Source organism: Branchiostoma lanceolatum, chromosome 9 (assembly GCF_035083965.1).
Source record: "Branchiostoma lanceolatum isolate klBraLanc5 chromosome 9, klBraLanc5.hap2, whole genome shotgun sequence".
Taxonomy (NCBI): domain Eukaryota; kingdom Metazoa; phylum Chordata; class Leptocardii; order Amphioxiformes; family Branchiostomatidae; genus Branchiostoma; species Branchiostoma lanceolatum.
The window spans coordinates 20686852-20709506 of record NC_089730.1 but is presented as its reverse complement, the minus strand read 5'-3'; the positions used below and the strand labels follow the sequence as shown (position 1 = coordinate 20709506).

The 22655-nt window shown below is 40.7% G+C and overlaps 6 protein-coding genes across 6 annotated transcripts; all 6 read left to right on the top strand.

The window, feature by feature from the left end:
• The first annotated feature begins 646 nt into the window (after positions 1–646).
• LOC136442690 (zinc finger protein 501-like) lies at positions 647–2486 on the top strand. Its single transcript, XM_066439633.1, has 2 exons — positions 647–745; positions 1498–2486. The coding sequence occupies exon 2, from the start codon at positions 1506–1508 to the stop codon at positions 2484–2486; it is 981 nt and encodes a 326-aa protein (XP_066295730.1). The 5' UTR covers positions 647–745; positions 1498–1505.
• Positions 2487–2678: 192 nt separating this feature from the next.
• Positions 2679–6066, top strand: LOC136442289 (zinc finger protein 431-like). The gene is made up of 2 exons (XM_066439066.1): positions 2679–3155; positions 4233–6066. The coding sequence occupies exon 2, from the start codon at positions 4241–4243 to the stop codon at positions 5576–5578; it is 1338 nt and encodes a 445-aa protein (XP_066295163.1). The 5' UTR covers positions 2679–3155; positions 4233–4240; the 3' UTR covers positions 5579–6066.
• A 1556-nt stretch (positions 6067–7622) lies between these two features.
• Positions 7623–9317, top strand: LOC136442689 (gastrula zinc finger protein XlCGF57.1-like). Its single transcript, XM_066439632.1, has 2 exons — positions 7623–7728; positions 8242–9317. The coding sequence occupies exon 2, from the start codon at positions 8250–8252 to the stop codon at positions 9315–9317; it is 1068 nt and encodes a 355-aa protein (XP_066295729.1). The 5' UTR covers positions 7623–7728; positions 8242–8249.
• Positions 9318–11538: 2221 nt separating this feature from the next.
• On the top strand, positions 11539–13674 carry LOC136442305 (zinc finger protein 782-like). The gene is made up of 2 exons (XM_066439087.1): positions 11539–11653; positions 12129–13674. The coding sequence occupies exon 2, from the start codon at positions 12137–12139 to the stop codon at positions 13154–13156; it is 1020 nt and encodes a 339-aa protein (XP_066295184.1). The 5' UTR covers positions 11539–11653; positions 12129–12136; the 3' UTR covers positions 13157–13674.
• Positions 13675–14574: 900 nt separating this feature from the next.
• On the top strand, positions 14575–16751 carry LOC136442306 (zinc finger protein 782-like). The gene is made up of 2 exons (XM_066439089.1): positions 14575–14711; positions 15187–16751. Exon 2 carries the CDS (start codon positions 15195–15197, stop codon positions 16212–16214), a length of 1020 nt encoding a protein of 339 aa, XP_066295186.1. The 5' UTR covers positions 14575–14711; positions 15187–15194; the 3' UTR covers positions 16215–16751.
• Positions 16752–17882: 1131 nt separating this feature from the next.
• LOC136442688 (zinc finger protein 761-like) lies at positions 17883–21889 on the top strand. Its single transcript, XM_066439631.1, has 2 exons — positions 17883–18261; positions 20236–21889. Exon 2 carries the CDS (start codon positions 20501–20503, stop codon positions 21887–21889), a length of 1389 nt encoding a protein of 462 aa, XP_066295728.1. The 5' UTR covers positions 17883–18261; positions 20236–20500.
• Positions 21890–22655: the final 766 nt, after the last annotated feature.

Sequence of the window (22655 nt, the reverse complement as noted above, 5' to 3'; positions counted from 1 at the left end):
GTGTCTAGATGTTTCATCATGTGGCTGTGAACGATGTGTTCGAGCACTTTGCCACAGACCGATGTCAGAGACACCGGCCTATAGTTGGAAGGCATTGTTCTGTCACCCTTTTTGAAGATTGGAGCGATGTTAGCTGTTCTCCAATCCTCAGGTACGTCTCCCGTAGATATTGATTGGGAGAATATTGTCTGTAGTATTGGCGCAATTTGCTCGGCAACAGTTTTCTGGAGGCGAGGTGGTATTCCGTCTGTTTATATTACAAACAGCGTAATATAATTTCGACTTAACAGCAATGATTTATGTTTTGATAAAGTTCACGTTAATCCAAACGTTTTGAAATTTGAGCATTGTTCTGCTCTTTGAAGTACTGCTGTGCCTTTGTACACTTGTTGTTTCCATGATACTTTCGAATAAAACAAGATTTACACAGACCAACAGATGTGTATTGCCTTTTTGCTAGTCAAATAATCTCAAATAAACCGTAATTTACGATAAAGAAGACATTTTCAAAGGTTTTTAGTACATCGTAGTTTACGGTTATGCAGGAGAAAGTAATCAGTAACTTGGCGGTGGTTGTACTGTGAGCCGTCTTCCGTCTTCAGCCTCGGTAATCAGGTGTGTAACCTTTGACCTTTACCCCTTGTAGCTTTGTTCGCCTGTCCGCCATCTTAAACTGTTCGTGGAGAGTCATATTTCTCTCAAATTTGAGACAAATTTCATCTGACTTCAACGCTTCCTCAATCAGGTAACGTTCCCAACAGATAGTTAAGTGTCCCAAGGCTCATTTGAACGCAGCAAGGTGTGTCGAGTATGTTTAAATGACCATAACTTTTTGGATTTGTTTATCGGCTTTGATTGGGGGAGGGGGCACGTAAGAGTATGACGTGAAGAGACTGGTACAACTGGGAAGGCCGCGTCATGAACTCACCCATGCAAGGATATTTTAGTTTATTTTGATAGGATAATAAGACTTGTCCTGTGTCTGTTTGGGGGGGGGGGTTCTCTACTAAACTTTGTAGAGTTTAAGCTTTATTATTTATACACAAACAGGTTACGTCCTGTATTTGCATAGATAGATTATTAATCATTATTACGCATATATTCATCATCATCTTCAATACTGCTCAGACCGCCTTACGGCGGATTATTAGCAACTGCGCAAGTGTTAGTAACAGGTGCAATCAAAGGGTAGAAAGGGGGTAGACAAGGACATGTACATGTGCAAAGAACTAGACGAGTGAAACTTTTAGTGTTGTTAGTAATTACATATCTACATACGGTATATACAAGGACGGGGGGCAGCTCAATGCAGCGAAGCCCGTCCCAAGTCAGTTTATTCGTTAGGAAGAAGGAATTGATGCTCGGTTGAAGCAGTAGTAGACTTGTTTATTTTCTGCAAAGCTTGCTGGTAGCCTGAGAGCTGAATTGTACAGCTTGATGGACAATTTATAAGCTGTAGGTACACATTATGTTCTAAACTGTCGATTGACTTTCTAGTGTTGGAAATGGACGAGCCAAGCAGTGGGGTTCCTCTTGAAGAACTGGACACCGAGCATCCTGGGAACGAGACAAACAGCATAGTGAACGAGACCGACACGACAGTACAACAGGACAAGGAGAGTGAGATTCTGTTAAAAGAGACGTGCGGTTTTAACCCTCCCCCGCACCAGACCGAAGACTCATCACAAGTATTCGCGCAAACTCGAACAGAACATGTACAGATGGACAGTACAATAGCACAAAATGCTTTGGACGCATCCTGTAGGTGCGAAGTGTGCGGTTTCAGGGCGGCTTACAAGTCTCAGCTAACCAACCATATGAGAAAGCATACAGGGGAGAGACCCTACAAATGTGACCAGTGTGACTATTCTGCCGCAAAAAAAAGCACGTTAGACAACCATATTAGCAAGCATACAGGAGAGAAACCCTACAAATGTGACCTATGTGACTATTCTTGTGCACACAAAGGCCATCTGGGCCAACACATGGCTAAACATACTGGAGAAAAACCCTACATGTGTGGCGAGTGCGGGTACAGAACGGAGTACAGATCTCGTCTGACAGTACATATGAGGCGTCATACAGGTGATAAACCCTACAAATGTAAACAATGTAACTATTCTGCTGCACAGAAAGGCACTTTAGACTACCATATGGGAACCCATACAGGTGAGAAACCCTACAAATGTGACCAGTGTGACTATTCTGCTGCCAAGAAAGGTCATTTGGACCAACACGTCATGGCTAAACACACTGAAGACAAACCCTACATGTGTGGGGAGTGCGGGTATAGGACAGCCATTAAGTCTAGTCTAGTCCAACATATTAAAAGACATACAGGTGAAAAGCTCTACAAATGTGACCAGTGTGACTATTCTGCTGTACGGAAAGGCCACTTAGACCAACACATGGCTAAACATACTGGCGAAAAACCATATATGTGTGGGGAGTGCGGGTACAGGACGAATTACAGGACCGCCATATGAGAAAGCATACAGGTAAAAAAACAAACAAATGTGACCGGTGCGAATATTGTTCTGCACAGAAATACAGTTTAGACCGCCATATGAGAAAGCATTCAGGTGAGAAACCGTACGAATGTGAGCAGTGCGACTATTCTGCTGCACAAAAATACAACGTAGACCCACACAGGCGTAAGCACACTGGTGAAAGGCCCTAAATGTACATACATGAACATGTAGATAAGTTACACAACTGAAGATACGTCCATGTCTTGATTAACTATGATTGTTGAATAACAGTACAATGTATTATACGCCAAAAATAGTTACTCAAGCAACTGGATAAAATTTTAAAACAGACGTTTCAGACAGCGTCCGCTATCTTTCGTCAGTTACTAAAGAACAGCATCCGCTATCTTAATAATGTCAAATAAACCGCAGTTTACGATAAAGAAGGCATTGTCAAAGGTTTCTGGTAAACCGTAGTTTACGCTTATGCAGGATAATCTAATCATAACTCGGCGGCGGTTGTACTGTGACCCGTCTTCAACCTCGGTAATCAGGTGTGTAACCTTTGACCGTTACACATTGCAGCTTTGTTCTTCTGTCCGCCATTTTGAGCTCTGCGAGTAGTAATTTTTTTAAATCTGATTTGAGGCAAATTTCATCTGACTTCAACCCAGCATCAACCAGGTAACGTTGCAAACAGCTATTTAAGGGTTCCAAGGCTCATATTTTGAACGAAACAAGGCAGCTAGTTTGAACGAGGAGGATGTTTAAATGAACATCTTGGATCGGCTAAGAAAAGGGGAGGGGGGCATATGAGACTGTCAGTAAAGGAAACAGTGTGGGCCGCGTCATAAATTTACTCGTGCAAAGATATTTTTAGTTTCTTTAGAATGATCAGACTGCTAGTAGTTAAGTCATAGTTGGAGGTAATTATACAGACATAATAGACGAGCCTGGAGACAGATCTCCATCTTCATTTCTACCTTGTCCCCCCAACGACCCGGAGGTCAAGGGACTAGGTAGGTATAGGTATAGGTACAGACATTACTTGCTGTAAATTTGATAGACAGAATTAAAGGCACCCAGAGCATTTTATGAGGCTTGAAAACTGGACATATTCTAGTTGCTGTAATCTTTATGAAATTGACATTTAATGTCACTGTTTACCACATTTGCGTGCAGATTTCTTTCCAAAAGTGCTCAAAAGCGGCGCAAAAATAAGATACATGGTGATCTTTTAGTTACATGCGCCTAGTGTAAATAGACCGATACCATAGCCCCACCCACCTCCGTCAAAACGTAGAAATACAAAATTAAAACATAAAAATGCAACTATTTGACGGACATGCAGTCACTCATTGGTCGAAGCGCTAATTGTGATGGACAGTCAGGATCAGTCTATTAGGGTTTGGATTTTCTATCAGTTCTCACCACACAACGACATTGTATCTTTGCTCATTTAATGTCGATATGTAATGGAAAAGTGTTATTGAAACTTATTATGTGTAGGAATGACTAGAAATTGGATTTTTTAATTCAGATTTCAAGCCTCATAAAATGCTCTGGATGCCTTTAACGGTGGAATGGATGCTCGTTAGAAGCCGTAGAAGTAGAAGGTTTGTTTCCCACAAAGGCAACTAGACGCTTGCTGGCAGCCCGAGTGCTGAATTGTACAGCTAGCTACACAATACATGATTTTGTTTTATTTTATCATTATATGTACATATTATGTACTGAGCTGTCGATCAATTGGTTGTTTAGTGTTGGACATGGACGTGTCAAGCGATGGGTTTCCTCTTGAAGAACGGCCCAGTGGGTATCCTGGGAACGAGACTAACAGCAGGGTGAACGAGACGGGCGCGAGAGAACAACAGGATAAGGAGATTGGGATTCTATACGCGCAAACAACAGGGCAGATGGACAGTATAATAGCACAAGATGCTTTGGATGCATCCTGCAGTTGCGAGGTGTGTGGTTACAGGGTGGCTTACAAGTCTCAGCTAACCAAACACATGAGGAAGCATACAGGTGAGAAACCCTACAAATGTGACCTATGTGACTATTCTGCTGCACAGAAATGCTCTATAGACCAACACATGGCTACGCACACTGGTGAAAAACCCTACATGTGTGACCAGTGTGACTATTCTGCGTCACAGAAAGGCAGTTTAGATCGCCATAAGGGAAAACATAAAGGACAGAAGCCCTACAAATGTAAACAGTGTGACTACTCTGCTGCACTGAAACGCACTTTACACCAACACATGGCTACGCACACTGGTGAAAAACCCTACATGTGCGGAGAGTGCGGGTACAGGACGGCTAGCAGGTCTGCTATATCTCGACATATGAGAACCCATAGAGGTGAGAAGCCCTACAAATGTGACCAGTGCGACTATTCTGCTGCACGGAAAGGCACTTTAGACAACCATATGAGAACGCATACAGGTGAGAAACCCTACAGATGTAACCAATGTGACTATTCTGCTTCGCAGATAGCGACTTTAGACTACCATAAGAGAACACATACAGGTGAGAAACCCTACAAATGTAACCAGTGTAACTATTCTGCTGCTCAGAAAGGCAGTTTAGACCTTCATATGAAAAAGCATACAGGGGAGAAACCCTACAAATGTGACCAGTGTAACTACTCTGCTGCATTAAAAGGCAGTTTAGACCGACACATGGCTACACACACTGGAGACAAACCCTACATGTGTGGAGAGTGCGGGTACAGGACGGCCGACAGTTCTCACCTATCCGTGCATATGAGAACACATTCAGGTGTTAAACCCTATAAATGTGACCAGTGTGACTATTCTGCTGCACAAAAAGGTAATTTAGACGTACACGTCCTTAAACACAGTGGAGAAAAACCCTACATGTGTGGAGAGTGTTGGTTCAGAACGACTACAAAACGTAATCTATCCGAACATATGAGAACTCATACAGGTGAGAAACCGTTCAAATGTAGCCAGTGTGACTATTCTTCGGCACGGGGAAAGGATTTGAAACGTCACATTCTTAAACATACCAGAGAAACCCCTGCATGTGCGGGGAGTGCGGTTACAGGACAGCTTACAGAGCAACCTTTACAGTACATATGAGAACTCATACAGACGAGAAACCCTACAAAAGTGACCAGTGCGACTTTTCTGCTGAATTCGACTTAACATAAGACTTTTTAGCAAAACTATCGTGTAAGGCTGACAACTTTAACACTTTGTTGAGCATGGAAAGATAGTTGAAGAGGGAAGTTGTACTATATGATGACGCACTGATGAATTCAGCCAACTCTTTTATCATGTAGATTAGCCTTTTGAAACCGTAGTTATGTATCAGTAGATGACATACTTTATACATTGTACAATTGTTGTACAGTAATTTTTTTGATTTTGATTATAATCATTATAATTATTTTTATTATCATGGCTAACGTTAACAGTCAGACTTCAGTCTGCTACTGACATTTATGGTGTTGACTTTGGTAGAGGCTTGGCTAAGGCAATGACCATGACAAGATACTATTGAAGACACTTTTGAAATGTAAAGACAGTCAAGAATTGAAGAAGGAAGAAACAAAAAAAATTAGAACAAGATTGGCAACATAAAAAGATGTTGCCATGGCGACGGTGGTCTCTGTTAACGTTTTCGTTTTTAGCCTACATGCAAATAAGGACCTCGCATAATTTCGGCATAAATCATATCAGTCTATCACCTTCTCTACCAAAATAACACAAGTTGTCCAATGTATGAAAATCTTGTTTTCACAAAAAAAGATATCGTACCATTTCCTCATAAATCATGTAAATGAGGCCCTCTATGCAAGATTTGTGTCTAATAGTGGACACATTTACTTAACTTCCAAATGGTGCGAAAATGAAATCCCCATCATTTACCACTATGGATTTATAGTATTTTGTCATTAATTATGCAAATTAAGTATCAATTTGCATAATTGATATCTATCGATATTTATCTCTTTCTCAGTTACATATGTCATGTGTTTGAGAGTCCTATAATACAATGCAGCTGATTTATTAACCGTCCTCATTAATTATGCAAATCGGATATTGATTTGCATAATTGGCATATGATTATGTAAATCATCACTTAAGCTATCTACACACCAAAAATTATGATGATCCGTCATACCCTTCTTGCGTTATTCTCTTTCAAAGTTTGAGTCAAAATCAGCTTCTGCAGTTCCAAAAAAAGCCACTAGGGGGTCCAAATCTACAGAACATATTTTCCTTACAAAGAGCTATCCACCACTTAAAAATCATGACTATAGCATGTTCAGAAGACGAGATTTGAAAAGTGAAAGTTCCCCTGCAGTACCATAGAAAGTCGCTAGGGGGCCCAAAATCCAATCATTACAAGGTCTCCCACAGACCTACCCACCTACAAAATATGAAGACAATACATCCAGGCATTCTTGAGTTATCGTCCCATGGACTTTCACATTCCTGTACAATTCCTAGAATTCTTGCAATCTGCACACAATATAGTAAAAATTTGGCTCGCCCCTGAGGCGTCGCCAAAAACCTTTGACCACTACGAATACTTTACAGCACAAAGGTACTCCGCCTATAGTTTGCCGCCTATCACAGCATACTAGTAAAATGACCCGAGTTTGTATATTATAAATGTATATAATATGCTCCACCAATGTAGATATATTGAACCACCACTGAAGTTTGAATTTTCTCCATGTCGTTATTGAATAATAGTCGTAGTGTCTTTTTGTAGCATTGTGTCTTTAGTTATGTAGCCTATTTTATTCCACAACTAATATAATTTCGACTTAACAGCAATAATGTATGTTTTGATAAAGTTCACGTTAATCCAAACGTTTTGAAATTTGAGCAATGTTCTGCTCTTTGAAGTACTGCTGTGCCTTTGTACACTTGTTGTTTCCATGATACTTTCGAATAAAACAAGATTTACACAGACCAACAGATGTGTATTGCCTTTTTGCTAGTCAAATAATCTCAAATAAACCGTAATTTACGATAAAGAATACATTTACAAAGGTTTTCAGTACACCGTAGTTTACGGTTATGCAGGAGAACTTGGCGGTGGTTGTACTGTGAGCCGTCTTCCGTCTTCAGCCTTGGTAATCAGGTGTGTAACTTTTGACCTTTACCCCTTGTAGCTTTGTTCTCCTGTCCGCCATCTTGAACTGTTCGTGGACAGTCATATTTCTCTCAAATTTGAGACAAATTTCATCTGACTTCAACGCTTCCTCAATCAGGTAACGTTCCCAACAGATAGCTAAGTGTCCCAAGGCTCATTTGAACGCAGCAAGGTGTGTCGAGTATGTTTAAATGACCATAACTTTTTGGATTTGTTTATCGGCTTTGATTGGGGGAGGGGGACGTAAGAGTATGACGTGAAGAGACTGGTAGAACTGCGAAGGCCGCGTCATGAACTCACCCATGCAAGGATATTTTAGTTTATTTTAATAGGATAATAGGACTGGATGTGCAAAGAACTAGACGAGTGAAACTTTTAGTGTTGTTAGTAATTACATATTTACATACGGTATACAGTATACAAGGACGGGGGGCAGCTCAATGCAGCGAAGCCCGTCCCAAGTCAGTTTATTCGTTAGGAAGAAGGAATTGATGCTCGGTTGAAGCAGAAGTAGACTTGTTTATTTTCTGCAAAGCTTGCTGGTAGCCTGAGAGCTGAATTGTACAGCTTGATGGACAATTTATAAGTTGTAGGTACACATTATGTTCTAAACTGTCGATTGACTTTCTAGTGTTGGAAATGGACGAGCCAAGCAGTGGGGTTCCTCTTGAAGAACTGGACACCGAGCATCCTGGGAACGAGACAAACAACAGAGGGAACGAGACTGTCACGACAGGACAACAGGACAATGAGAGTGAGATCCTGTCAAAAGAGACGTGCGGTTTTAACCCTCCCCCGCACCAGACCGAAGACTCATCACAAGTATTCGCGCAAACTCGAACAGAACATGTACAGATGGACAGTATAATAGCACAAGATGCTTTGGATAAATCCTACAGTTGCGAGGTGTGCGGTTTCAGGGTGGCTTACAAGTCTCAGCTAACCAAACACATGAGAAAGCATACAGGGGAGAGACCCTACAAATGTGACCATTGTGACTATTCTGCTGCAAAAAAAAGCACGTTAGACAACCATATTAGCAAGCATACAGGAGAGAAACCCTACAAATGTGACCAATGTGACTATGCTAGTGCACACAAAGGCCATCTGGGCCAACACATGGCTAAACATACTGGAGAAAAACCCTTCATGTGTGGAGAGTGCGGGTACAGAACGGAGTACAGATCTCGTCTGACAGTACATATGAGGCGTCATACAGGTGATAAACCCTACAAATGTAAACAATGTAACTATTCTGCTGCACAGAAATGCACGTTAGACAACCATATGAGAACGCATACAGGTGAGAAACCCTACAAATGTGACCAGTGTGACTATTCTGCTGCCACGAAAGGTCATGTGGACCAACACGTCATGGCTAAACACACTGAAGACAAACCCTACATGTGTGGGGAGTGCGGGTACAGGACGGAATACAGATTTCGTCTGACAGTACATATGAGGCGTCATACAGGTGATAAACCCTACAAATGTAACCAGTGTGACTATTCTGCTTCGCAGAAAGCGACTTTAGACTACCATATGAGAACACATACAGGTGAGAAACCCTACAAATGTAACCAGTGTAACTATTCTGCTGCTCAGAAAGGCAGTTTAGACCTTCATATGAAAAAGCATACAGGTGAGAAACCCTACAAATGTGACCAGTGTGACGAAAGGTTATTTGGACCGACACGTCATGGCTAAACACACCGGAGACAACCCCTATATGTGTGGAGAGTGCGGGTTTAGGACGGCTTACAGGTGGAACCTATCCGAACATATGAGAATGCATACAGGTGACAAGCGCTACAAATGCGACCAGTGCGATTATTCCACTGTTCGAAAATGTGATTTAAACAAACACGTGGCTACACACACTCGTGACTTGTAGTTTGCACCCCAAAAAAGCTATTTAAACCAACAGATGGCTAAACACACTTGAGAGAAACCCTACATTTGCGGGTTAAGGACTGGAAACTCGTATAATCTACACCCACGTAGGAAGAAACGTACTGGAAAGAGACCCTACAAACATGAAAAGTTCGTGACTGTTCGACTTTACATTAGAGTCTTTTAGCAAAACAATAATGGAAGGCTGACAAATTTAACACTTTGTTAAGCATGGAAAAATAGTTAAAGAGGGAAGTTGCACTATATTATGACACTGATGAATTCAGCCAACTCTTGTATCAGGTAGATTAGCCTTATGAAACCGTAGTTACTTATTATGTATCAGTAGATGTCATACTTAATACATTGTACAATTGTTGTACAGTGAAGTTTTATTATTATTATTATCATTATCATAATTATTTGTATTATCATGGCTAGCGTTAACAGTCAGACTTCAGTCTGCTACTAATAATTATGGTGTTGACGTCGGTGGAGGCTTGGCTAAGGCAATGACCATGACAAGATACTATTGAAAACACTTTTGAAATGAAAGACGGTCAAGAATTGAAGTATGGTTGTATGTAAATACATTATCTTCACATTACCTTCATAATAAAGCGCTGACACCACTTGCTTGTGATATTTTGCCTTATAATACGATTCACCGGCTGTAAGGGACATGTACAGTTCCCAGTCTATGCTAGTTTCTTAGACTAGCAAATAAACACCACCTTGTATTATTAGCCATATTTCTAGACAAGACACACAGTTATCAAAGCTAATTTAGCTGCGAGGACGACATTGTCAAGTTGCAAATATAGACACAATTAGACGCTTTGATACAACTTTGGCAGGGCTGATTTGGAAGTTGAAAATTGAGCGCAAGGTAGGTTTTCAAAAGACTCATCATCATCATAGCTAAAATACTGAAAGGTGCAGATCGTATTGTATTTGTGATAGTTATAATTATTTGTAATAGTTATCTTGGTCATTCTGCATCGTTTGACAATTTTTCCTTGAAAACCAATAGAGAAAAATATTTGAATCTTTAAACTGGAATTTTGCTGATCTGTTCCTCCCATTGTATTCGGATTGAAGATAGTCTAGGACTCTCATGTGTAGTTATGGGGAAAATTTAAATTGTCAAACCACAGACTGAAGACTAAACATAGCGTTTTTTTCGTTTGCTTGTAAAGTAAAAATTAAAGTAAAGCACTCATCCTCAATTTAAAGTAAAGCACTCATCCTCAATTTAGGTGAAGCATGATGCTTTTTCAAGTAGGTAGTGATAGTGCCATGAGGCTTTGCCACGGCTGCCTTGCACACCCATACATTCTATTGACATTCATGTCATATTTTTTTCATCCTCGTCCACCAGGACCTTTCCGCTCTACGTTACATCGCTCGCGGAAAAGGCCCTGGTAACACGGGGGGGCATCCATGGTTATTGCAGGTCGAGCCTCCAAAACAGCTTCAGCCAATCAGAGGAGTTAAAACCCATTTGCTTCCACTCATCGGAAGCAAACGCGCAAAGAACGCTGGTAAGCTATCAACCAATCAGGTTACGTGTTACGGCTAGCTCATTAATTATTCATGAGCTACAACTGCCGTTTGTGCCAAATAAGGGCTAGCTCATTAACTATTCATGAGGTACAACTGCCGTTTGTGCCAAATAAGGGTTAGCTCATTAATTATTCATGAGCAAGTCTCGTCGACCTGCAATAACCATGGATGCCACCCCGTGTTACCAGGGCCTTTTCCGCGAGCGATGTAACGTAGGGCGGAAAGGTCCTGGTGGACGAGGATGATTTTTTTAAGAAAGAGCACAACGTCCCCGTTTAAATGGAAGTTTATTTTAGGCCTGCTGTCAAATAAACCGTAATTTACGATGAAGAAGTCAAAGGTTTTTAGTACACCGTAGGTTACGCTTATGCAGGAGAATGCAATCAGTAACTTGGCGGCGGTTGTACTGTGACCCGTCTTCAACTTTGGTAATCAGGTGTTCAACCTTTGACCTTTAATCCTAGTAGCTTTGTTCTTCTGTCCGCCATTTTGAGCTCGGCGAGGAGATATTTGGTTGTCTGATTTGAGACAAATTTCATCTGACTTTAACGCTGCATCAACCAGGTAACATTCCAAACAGACAGGTAAGAGTTCCTGGGGTCACCGGAACCTAACATGGCGGCAAGTTTGAATGTGTTAATGAACATCTTGGATCGGCTTAGAAAGGGGGAGGGGGGCATATAGGAGTGTGACGTGATGATACAGAATGGATGGAAGCGACCAGTAAAACTGAAGGTCGCGTAATGAGTATATTATAAAATATTTTATTTTATTTAAAAAGAATCAGACTAGTTCAGTCTTTTTCGGGAGGGGGTGGTCTGACCTTTGTAGAGTTGAAGGTAATCATACAGACTGAATGCTGTAATTTGAAGGACAGAATTGACGATGGAATTGAAGCTCGCCTGAAACAGTAGAAGTAGACTGATTTATTTTCGACAAAGGGAACTAAACGCTTGTTGGCAGCCTGAGTTCTTAATTGTGCAGCTAGCTACACAATACATGAATCATGATTTAGTATAGATACGCATCATGTACTGAAATGTCTATCAAATTTTATAGTGTTGGAAATGGACAAGTCAAGCGGTGAGTTTCCTCTTGAAGAACGGGTCGCCGGGCATCCTGGAAACGAGACTAACAGCAGAGTGAACGAGACGGGCGCGAGAGAACAACAGGATAAGGAGATTGGGATTCTATACGCGCAAACAACAGGGCAGATGGACAGTATAATAGCACAAGATGCTTTGGATGCAACCTGCAGTTGCGAAGTGTGCGGTTTCAGGGCGGCTTACAAGTCTCAGCTAACTAGGCATATGAGGAAGCATACAGGCGAGAAACCCCATAAAGGACAGAAGCCCTACAAATGTGACCAGTGCGACTATTCTGCTGCACGGAAAGGCACTTTAGACAACCATATGAGAACGCATACAGGTGAGAAACCCTACAGATGTAACCAGTGTGACTATTCTGCTTCGCAGAAAGCGACTTTAGACTACCATATGAGAACACATACAGGTGAGAAACCCTACAAATGTAACCAGTGTAACTATTCTGCTGCTCAGAAAGGCAGTTTAGACCTTCATATGAAAAAGCATACAGGGGAGAAACCCTACAAATGTGACCAGTGTAACTACTCTGCTGCATTAAAATGCAGTTTAGACCGACACATGGCTACACACACTGGAGACAAACCCTACATGTGTGGAGAGTGCCGGTACAGGACGGCCGACAGTTCTCACCTATCCGTGCATATGAGAACACATTCAGGTGTTAAACCCTATAAATGTGACCAGTGTGACTATTCTGCTGCACAAAAAGGTAATTTAGACGTACACGTCCTTAAACACAGTGGAGAAAAACCCTACATGTGTGGAGAGTGTTGGTTCAGAACGACTACAAAACGTAATCTATCCGAACATATGAGAACTCATACAGGTGAGAAACCGTTCAAATGTAGCCAGTGTGAATATTCTTCGGCACGGGGAAAGGATTTGAAACGTCACATTCTTAAACATACCAGAGAAACCCCTGCATGTGCGGGGAGTGCGGTTACAGGACAGCTTACAGAGCAACCTTTACAGTACATCTGAGAACTCGTACAGACGAGAAACCCTATAAAAGTGACCAGTGCGACTTTTCTGCTGAATTCAACTTAACATAAGACTTTTTAGCAAACCTATCGTGGAAGGCTAACAACTTTAACACTTTGTCAACCATAGAAAGATAAGTTAAAGAGGAAAGTTGTACTATAGGATGACGCACTGAGGAATTCAGCCAACTCTTGTATTAGGTAGATTAGCCTGATGAAACCGTAGTTATGTATCAGTAGATGCCATACTTTATACATTGTACAATTGTTGTACAGTTAAGTTTTTATTATTATCAGTATCATAATTATGTTTATTACCATGGCTAACGTTAACAGTCAGACTTCAGTCTGCTACTGACAATTATGGTGTTGACTTTGGTGGAGGCTTGGCTAAGGCAATGACCATGACAAGATACTAATGAAAACACTTTTAAAATGTAAAGACGGTCAAGAATTGAAGTATGGTTGTATATAAAGACATTATCTTCACCTAACCTTGAAAATAAAGCACTGACAACACTTGCTTGTGATATTGTGCCTGGTAATGCGATTCGCCGGCTGTAAGTGACATGTACAGTTCCCAGTCTATGCTAGTTTCTTAGACTAGCTAATAAACACCACCTTGTATTACTTGCCATATTTCTAGACACCCAGTTATCAAAGCTAATTTAGCTGTTAGGAAGACATTATCGAGTTGCAGATAGATACAATTGGACGCTTTGCTACAACTTTGGCAGGGCAGATTTGGAAGTTGAAAATTGAGCGTAAGGTAGGTTTTTAAAAGACTCATCATCATCATAGCTAAAAGACTGAAAGGTGCAGATCGTATTGTATTTGTAATAGTTATCTTGGTCATTCTGCATCGTTTGCCAATTTTCCTTGGAAACCAATAGAGAAAAATATATGAATCTTTAAACTGGAATTTTGCTGATCTGTTCCTCCCATTGTATTCGGATTGAAGATAGTCTAGGACTCTCATGTGTAGTTTATTTTTAACTTGTCAAACCACAGACCGAAGACTAAACATAGCGTTTTTTTCGTTTGCTTGTAAAGTAAAAATTAAAGTAAAGCACTCATCCTCAGTTTAAAGTAAAGCACTCATCCTCAATTTAGGTGAAGCATGATGCTTTTTCAAGTAGGTAGTGGTAGTGCCATGAGGCTTCGCCACGGCTGGCTTGCACACCCATATATTCTATTGACATTCATGTCATATTCTTTTAAGAAAGAGCACAACTTCCCCGTTTAAATGGCAGTTTATTTTAGGCCTGCTGTCAAATAAACCGTAATTTACGATGAAGAAGGCATTGTCATAGGTTTATAGTACACCGTAGTTTGCGCTTATGCAGGAGAAAGCAATCAGTAACTTGGCGGCGGTTGTACTGTGACCCGTCTTCAACTTTGGTAATCAGGTTTCAACCTTTGACCTTTACACCTTGTAGCTTTGTTCTTCTGTCCGCCATTTTGAGCTCGGCGAGGAGATATTTGGTTGTCTGATTTGAGACAAATTTCATCTGACTTTAACGCTGCATCAACCAGGTAACATTCCAAACAGACAGGTAAGAGTTCCTGGGGTCACCGGAACCTAACATGGCGGCCAGTTTGAATGTGTTAATGAACATCTTGGATCGGCTTAGAATAGGGGAGGGGGACATATAGGAGTGTGACGTGATGATACAGAATGGATGGAAGCGACCAGTAAAACTGAAGGTCGCGTAATGAGTATATTATAAAATATTTTATTTTATTTAAAAAGAATCAGACTAGTTCAGTCTTTTTCGGGAGGGGGTGGTCTGACCTTTGTAGAGTTGAAGGTAATCATACAGACTGAATGCTGTAATTTGAAGGACAGAATTGACGATGGAATTGAAGCTCGCCTGAAACAGTAGAAGTAGACTGATTTATTTTCGACAAAGGGAACTAAACGCTTGTTGGCAGCCCGAGTTCTTAATTGTGCAGCTAGCTACACAATACATGAATTATGATTTAGTATAGATACGCATCATGTACTGAAATGTCTATCAAATTTTATAGTGTTGGAAATGGACAAGTCAAGCGGTGAGTTTCCTCTTGAAGAACGGGTCGCCGGGCATCCTGGAAACGAGACAAACAGCAGAGTGAACGAGACGGGCGCGAGAGAACAACAGGATAAGGAGATTGGGATTCTATACGCGCAAACAACAGGGCAGATGGACAGTATAATAGCACAAGATGCTTTGGATGCAACCTGCAGTTGCGAAGTGTGCGGTTTCAGGGCGGCTTACAAGTCTCAGCTAACTAGGCATATGAGGAAGCATACAGGCGAGAAACCCCATAAAGGACAGAAGCCCTACAAATGTGACCAGTGCGACTATTCTGCTGCACGGAAAGGCACTTTAGACAACCATATGAGAACGCATACAGGTGAGAAACCCTACAGATGTAACCAGTGTGACTATTCTGCTTCGCAGAAAGCGACTTTAGACTACCATATGAGAACACATACAGGTGAGAAACCCTACAAATGTAACCAGTGTAACTATTCTGCTGCTCAGAAAGGCAGTTTAGACCTTCATATGAAAAAGCATACAGGGGAGAAACCCTACAAATGTGACCAGTGTAACTACTCTGCTGCATTAAAATGCAGTTTAGACCGACACATGGCTACACACACTGGAGACAAACCCTACATGTGTGGAGAGTGCGGGTACAGGACGGCCGACAGTTCTCACCTATCCGTGCATATGAGAACACATTCAGGTGTTAAACCCTATAAATGTGACCAGTGTGACTATTCTGCTGCACAAAAAGGTAATTTAAACGTACACGTCCTTAAACACAGTGGAGAAAAACCCTACATGTGTGGAGAGTGTTGGTTCAGAACGACTACAAAACGTAATCTATCCGAACATATGAGAACTCATACAGGTGAGAAACCGTTCAAATGTAGCCAGTGTGAATATTCTTCGGCACGGGGAAAGGATTTGAAACGTCACATTCTTAAACATACCAGAGAAACCCCTGCATGTGCGGGGAGTGCGGTTACAGGACAGCTTACAGCGCAACCTTTACAGTACATATGAGAACTCATACAGACGAGAAACCCTATAAAAGTGACCAGTGCGACTTTTCTGCTGAATTCGACTTAACATAAGACTTTTTAGCAAAACTATCGTGGAAGGCTAACAACTTTAACACTTTGTCAACCCTGGAAAGATAAGTTAAAGAGGAAAGTTGTACTATAGGATGACGCACTGAGGAATTCAGCCAACTCTTGTATTAGGTAGATAAGCCTTATGAAACCGTAGTTATGTATCATTAGATGCCATACTTTATACATTGTACAATTGTTGTACAGTTAAGTTTTTATTATTATCAGTATCATAATTATGTTTATTACCATGGCTAACGTTAACAGTCAGACTTAAGTCTGCTACTGACAATTATGGTGTTGACTTTGGTGGAGGCTTGGCTAAGGCAATGACCATGACAGGATACTATTGAAAACACTTTTAAAATGTAAAGACGGTCAAGAATTAAAGTATGGTTGTATATAAAGACATTATCTTCACCTAACCTTGAAAATAAAGCACTGACAACACTTGCTTGTGATATTGTGCTTGGTAATGCGATTCGCCGACTGTAAGTGACATGTACAGTTCCTAGTCTATACTAGTTTCTTAGACTAGCTAATAAACACCACCTTGTATTACAAGTCATATTTCTAAACACCCAGTTATCAAAGCTAATTTAGCTGCGAGGGCGACATTGTCAAGTTGCAAATATAGACACAATTAGACGCTTTGATACAACTTTGGCAGGGCTGATTTGGAAGTTGAAAATTGAGCGCAAGGTAGGTTTTCAAAAGTCTCATCATCATCATAGCTAAAATACTGAAAGGTGCAGATCGTATTGTATTTGTGATAGTTATAATTATCTTGGTCATTCTGCATCGTTTGACAATTTTTCCTTGAAAACCAATAGAGAAAAATATATGAATCTTTAAACTGGAATTTTGCTGATCTGTTCCTCCCATTGTATTCGGATTGAAGATAGTCTAGGACTATCTCATGTGTAGTTATGGGGAAAATTTGAATTGTCAAACCACAGACTGAAGACTAAGCATAGCGTTTTTTCCTTTGCTTGTAAAGTAAAAAGTAAAGTAAAGCAGTCATCCTCAATTTAGGTGAAGCATGATCCTTTTTCAAGTAGGTAGTGGTAGTGCCATAAGGCTTCGCCACGGCTCGCTTGCACACCCATATATTCTATTGACATTCATGTCATATTTTTGGAAGAAAGAAAACGAAGGTATTGATGCACAACTTCCCCGTTTAAATGGAAGTTCCTTTCAGGCCTACTGTCACAGCACAATGATAGAGATGTACATCCGTCCACTATAGAATCAGATTAAACACACTTATATGTGATATTATTATACTATGGACAGCTTTGGCCGCGTCTAGTATTACACCTGCTATACATAGATATATAAAAGCAGTTTCTTTTATTTGGTTGCGATTATGAGAAACTGAAAAAAATCTTGTTAAGTCTACCAGAGTCTTAAGATGTACGGAGATTCTCGAGAGCCCGTATTAATGTCATGATGAATAAAATTACTTGAAAGCTCAATTTTGTTGTAGGTATGTTTACATTTTGCTTGTCTAAATCCATGTATCATACCTTTTTATCAATTCCTTTGCAACCGGTGCAATGGTCTAGTTAGAGTGCTCGCCTTGCACACGGTAGGTCGTGAGTTCGAACCCCGGCCGGGTTACTGACTTTAAAAATGGTACATACTGCTTTCTCTGCTTAGCACTCAGCATCTTGGAAAGAGTATGGAAGTAAAACACACACATCACTACCAGCGGACCAGTCCCTGCTTGTTTCAGAACAGACCAAATCATTATCTCGACTGATACAGTACAGTCGGTCATTTACTGATTCACTTGAGTAATCAGGCATGTACACTTTGACCTTTCACCGGAAGAACTGACCCGTGATTGCGATTGTCGGCCATTTTAACCATCGCGTACAGGTCTACTCGTCTACTCTGTAAATCCAGTAAATCTAAGACGAATTTCAAGGCAATTAAGCGCTCTGTTGACGCCCCTCAAGTTTAGCAGAACACAGGTAAGACGTTTATTTAATTAACTACTTAGAAACGTTAGAACAACACCGTATTTCGGGGGAGAATCTATAACCGTGATTTTGAATGGGGGAGGGGGGCATCAAGAGTGAAACGTCATGAGCACATGGAACAGAAATCTCAATTTCATAACGTTACTCTCTACAGTTGCACTTGCCGGGCAGCCTAGCGTTCATGCCTCGTGCACCAAGATTGTGAACTTTGAATCTCTGGCTTCAGATTAGATATATTTAACCAAAAGAAGAGTCAAAGAACAATAAGCTAGTTCGGAGTTGTTACTACGCATGTGCAGTGTCAAAGGTGAAGGCCCCCGAGACGTGAGCAAAGCCAGTCGGGGCGTTGTTATGCAAATCTAGACAATGTCCAGGCGAGCACTGTATACGAGCCGGGGGGCCTTCACCTTTGACACTGCACATGCGTAGTAGCAACTCCGAACTAGCTTATACCAGCGATCGCGATGATGTCACAGTCACGCACTAGTAGGCAAAAGACAGGTGGAGGCACGTGGACGAAATATTTAGTTTACGTATCAATCAATCAATAACATGATCTGTATCCAAGCTTGATAATCAAGCTAGTTTGAATACTAATCCGTAATCTAGTCTGACGTCCTGGTAGGCGATTACTTGGATGTAAACATAATTTTAAACATAATCATCGTTTTAAACATAATTTTAAACATAATCATCGTTAGTCACTAACGAAAGACAGTGGATACTGTCTGAAACGTCTGACTGTTTCAAAATCTTATCCAGTTGAGTAATTATTTTTGGCGTAAACATAAGTAATGTAAGTCATGTAATGTAAGTCATGTAATGTAAGTCATGTAATGTAAGTCATGTAATGTAAGTCATGTAATGTAAGTCATGTAATGTAAGTCATGTAATGTAAGTCATGTAATGTAAGTCATGTAATGTAAGTCATGTAATGTAAGTCATGTAATGTAAGTCATGTAATGTAAGTCATGTAATGTAAGTCATGTAATGTAAGTCATGTAATGTAAGTCATGTAATGTAAGTCATGTAATGTAAGTCATGTAATGTAAGTCATGTAATGTAAGTCATGTAATGTAAGTCATGTAATTGTAAGTCATGTAATGTAAGTCATGTAATGTAAGTCATGTAATGTAAGTCATGTAATGTAAGTCATGTAATGTAAGTCATGTAATGTAAGTCATGTAATGTAAGTCATGTAATGTAAGTCATGTAATGTAAGTCATGTAATGTAAGTCATGTAATGTAAGTCATGTAATGTAAGTCATGTAATGTAAGTCATGTAATGTAAGTCATGTAATGTAAGTCATGTAATGTAAGTCATGTAATGTAAGTCATGTAATGTAAGTCATGTAATGTAAGTCATGTAATGTAAGTCATGTAATGTAAGTCATGTAATGTAAGTCATGTAATGTAAGTCATGTAATGTAAGTCATGTAATGTAAGTCATGTAATGTAAGTCATGTAATGTAAGTCATGTAATGTAAGTCATGCTGCCCCGACGGCTGAATAAGCTATGGGAGTGAGTGAGTGAGTGAGTGAGTGAGTGAGTGAGTGAAACATAAACTACTCTCCAAGCAGAGGTTGGTGGGACAGATCGTCACCGTTTTATCATATGCCGGGTTTTTTTTCGCTAGCCCCATTGATGGTGACGATCTGCCCCATCATCCTCTACTTGGAGAGTAAATATATTTTACAGCGATCGCTCGTACTAGTAATGGTAGAATGGAATCTCCCAGTACAAATTTTCTTGGGAGATTCCATTGTTCCTTTGGTTATCCTTGGCTATTATGGTATGACAGCTTCATGTGACTATGTATGTAACGCCGCGGAACATTTGACATTAACTTCGCTGTTTGGCTGTGACATGCTTATTACGTATTGTTATAGGAGAAGGCGATGTGGATAGTATGGAAACCTTTTCAATGTCTATAAAACCTTTTTTTCACATATTATTGTTGTTAGAAATGGACGAGAGGACCCGCGAGATTCCTGTGGACGAGACAAACTGCCGCGATGACCTAGTAACAGACAGGGGAAGGCAGCAGGACAAGGAAGAGGACGTTCTAGGCGAGGAAGCGAGCGGTGTAATATCTGACCATCCTCCCGTTCACGTACAGGGCCGAACAGAGCAGACGGACGGACTTGCGGTAAAACGTGCTGGGGACAAAGGATCCACGGAAGGTGACTACATTATATTACGGATGAAACGTCTAACATATCAACATATATGAGACGAAATATTAGTAAATGTGAGCAGGGCGACCACTCTGTAGCAAGGAAAGACGCTTTGGACCAACACAAGGCACACCGCGGCGCTAACAAGCCTTACAGGTCTGAGGAGTGCGGATACAGGACAGCAAAAAGGTCTCACATATTGCAAAATATGAGGAAACATACAGATGAAAAAACTTACAGTTGTGATCAGTGTGACTTTTCTTCCAAGTGGAAGCTCAGTCTGGATAACCACATGGTGAAACACACTGGAGAAAAACCCTACATGTGTAGGGAGTGTGGGTTTAGGGCGGCTTACAGATCTCACCTAACCACACACATGCGTATACATACAGGGGAGAAACCCTACAAATGTGAACAGTGCGACTATTCTGCTGCAATCAAAAGTAATTTAGACCGACATATGACTAAGCACACCGGAGACAAACCCTACATTTGTGGGGAGTGCGGTTTCAGGACGGCTGACAGGTCTACCCTATCCCGGCATATGAGAAAACATACAGGTGAGAAACCTTACAAATGTGACCAATGTGACTATTCCTCTGCAGGAAAAAGTTATTTAAACAAACACATGGCTAAACACACCGTAGATAAACCCTACCTGTGTAGAGAGTGCGGGTTCAGGGCGACTGACAGATCTCACCTAACCACACATATGAGAAAACATGCAGAAGACAAACCCTACAAATGTGACCAATGTGACTATTCTTGTGCACGAAAAGGCCATCTGGGCAAGCACAGGGCTCAACACACTGGTGAAAAACCCTTCATGTGTGGAGAGTGCGGGTACAGGACAGAGTACAGATCTGTTCTCACCAGACATATGAGAACACATACAGGTGAGAAAACCTTCAAATGTGACCAGTGTGACTATTCTGCTGCACAGAAATGGAATTTAGACCAACACATGGCAAAGCACACTGGAGACAAACCCTACATGTGTGGGGAGTGCGGATACAGGACAGCTAGTAGGTCCCACCTGGTCAAGCATATGAGAAGACATACCGGTGAGAAACCCTACAGGTGTGATCAATGCGAATATTCTGCTACAACGCAACACGATTTAGATCGACACAAGCTTAAACATACCGGGGAAAAACCCTACAAGTGTGACCAGTGTGACTATTCTGCTGCACAAAAATGCAATTTAGATCGACACATGGCTAAACACTGTGGAGAAAAACCCTACATGTGTGAAGAGTGTGGATATAGAACGGCCGACAGTTGTCACCTATCCGTGCATATGAGAACACATTCAGGTGTTAAACCCTATAAATGTGACCAGTGTGACTATTCTGCTGCACAAAAAGGTAATTTAGACGTTCACGTGCTGTTTAAAAACACAGTGGAGAAAAATAAGTTAAAGAGGAAAGTTGTACTATAGGATGACGCACTGGTGATTTCAGCCAACTCTTTTATCATGTAAATTAGCCTTTTGAAACCGTAGTTATGTATCAGTAGATGACATACTTTATACATTGTACACTTGTTGTACAGTAATTTTTTTTGATTTTGATTATAATCATTATAATTATTTTTATTATCATGGCTAACGTTAACAGTCAGACTTCAGTCTGCTACTGACATTTATGGTGTTGACTTTGGTGGAGGCTTGGCTAAGGCAATGACCATGACAAGATACTATTGAAGACACTTTTGAAATGTAAAGACAGTCAAGAATTGAAGAAGGAGGAAACAAAAAAAAATTAGAAAAACCTTTGACCACTACGAATACTTTACAGCACAAAGGTACTCCGCCTATAGTTTGCCGCCTATCACAGCATACTAGTAAAATGACCCGAGTTTGTATATTATGAATGTATATAATATGCTCCACCAATGTAGATATATTGAACCACCACTGAAGTTTGAATTTTCTCCATGTCGTTATTGAATAATAGTCGTAGTGTCTTTTTGTAGCATTGTGTCTTTAGTTATGTAGCCTATTTTATTCCACAACTAATATAATTTCGACTTAACAGCAATAATTTGTGTTTTGATAAAGTCCTCGTTAATCCAAAGTTTTGAAATTTGAGCATTGTTCTGCTCTTTGAAGTACTGCTGTGCCTTTGTACACTTGTTGTTTCCATGATACTTTCGAATAAAACAAGATTTACACAGACCAACAGATGTGTATTGCCTTTTTGCTA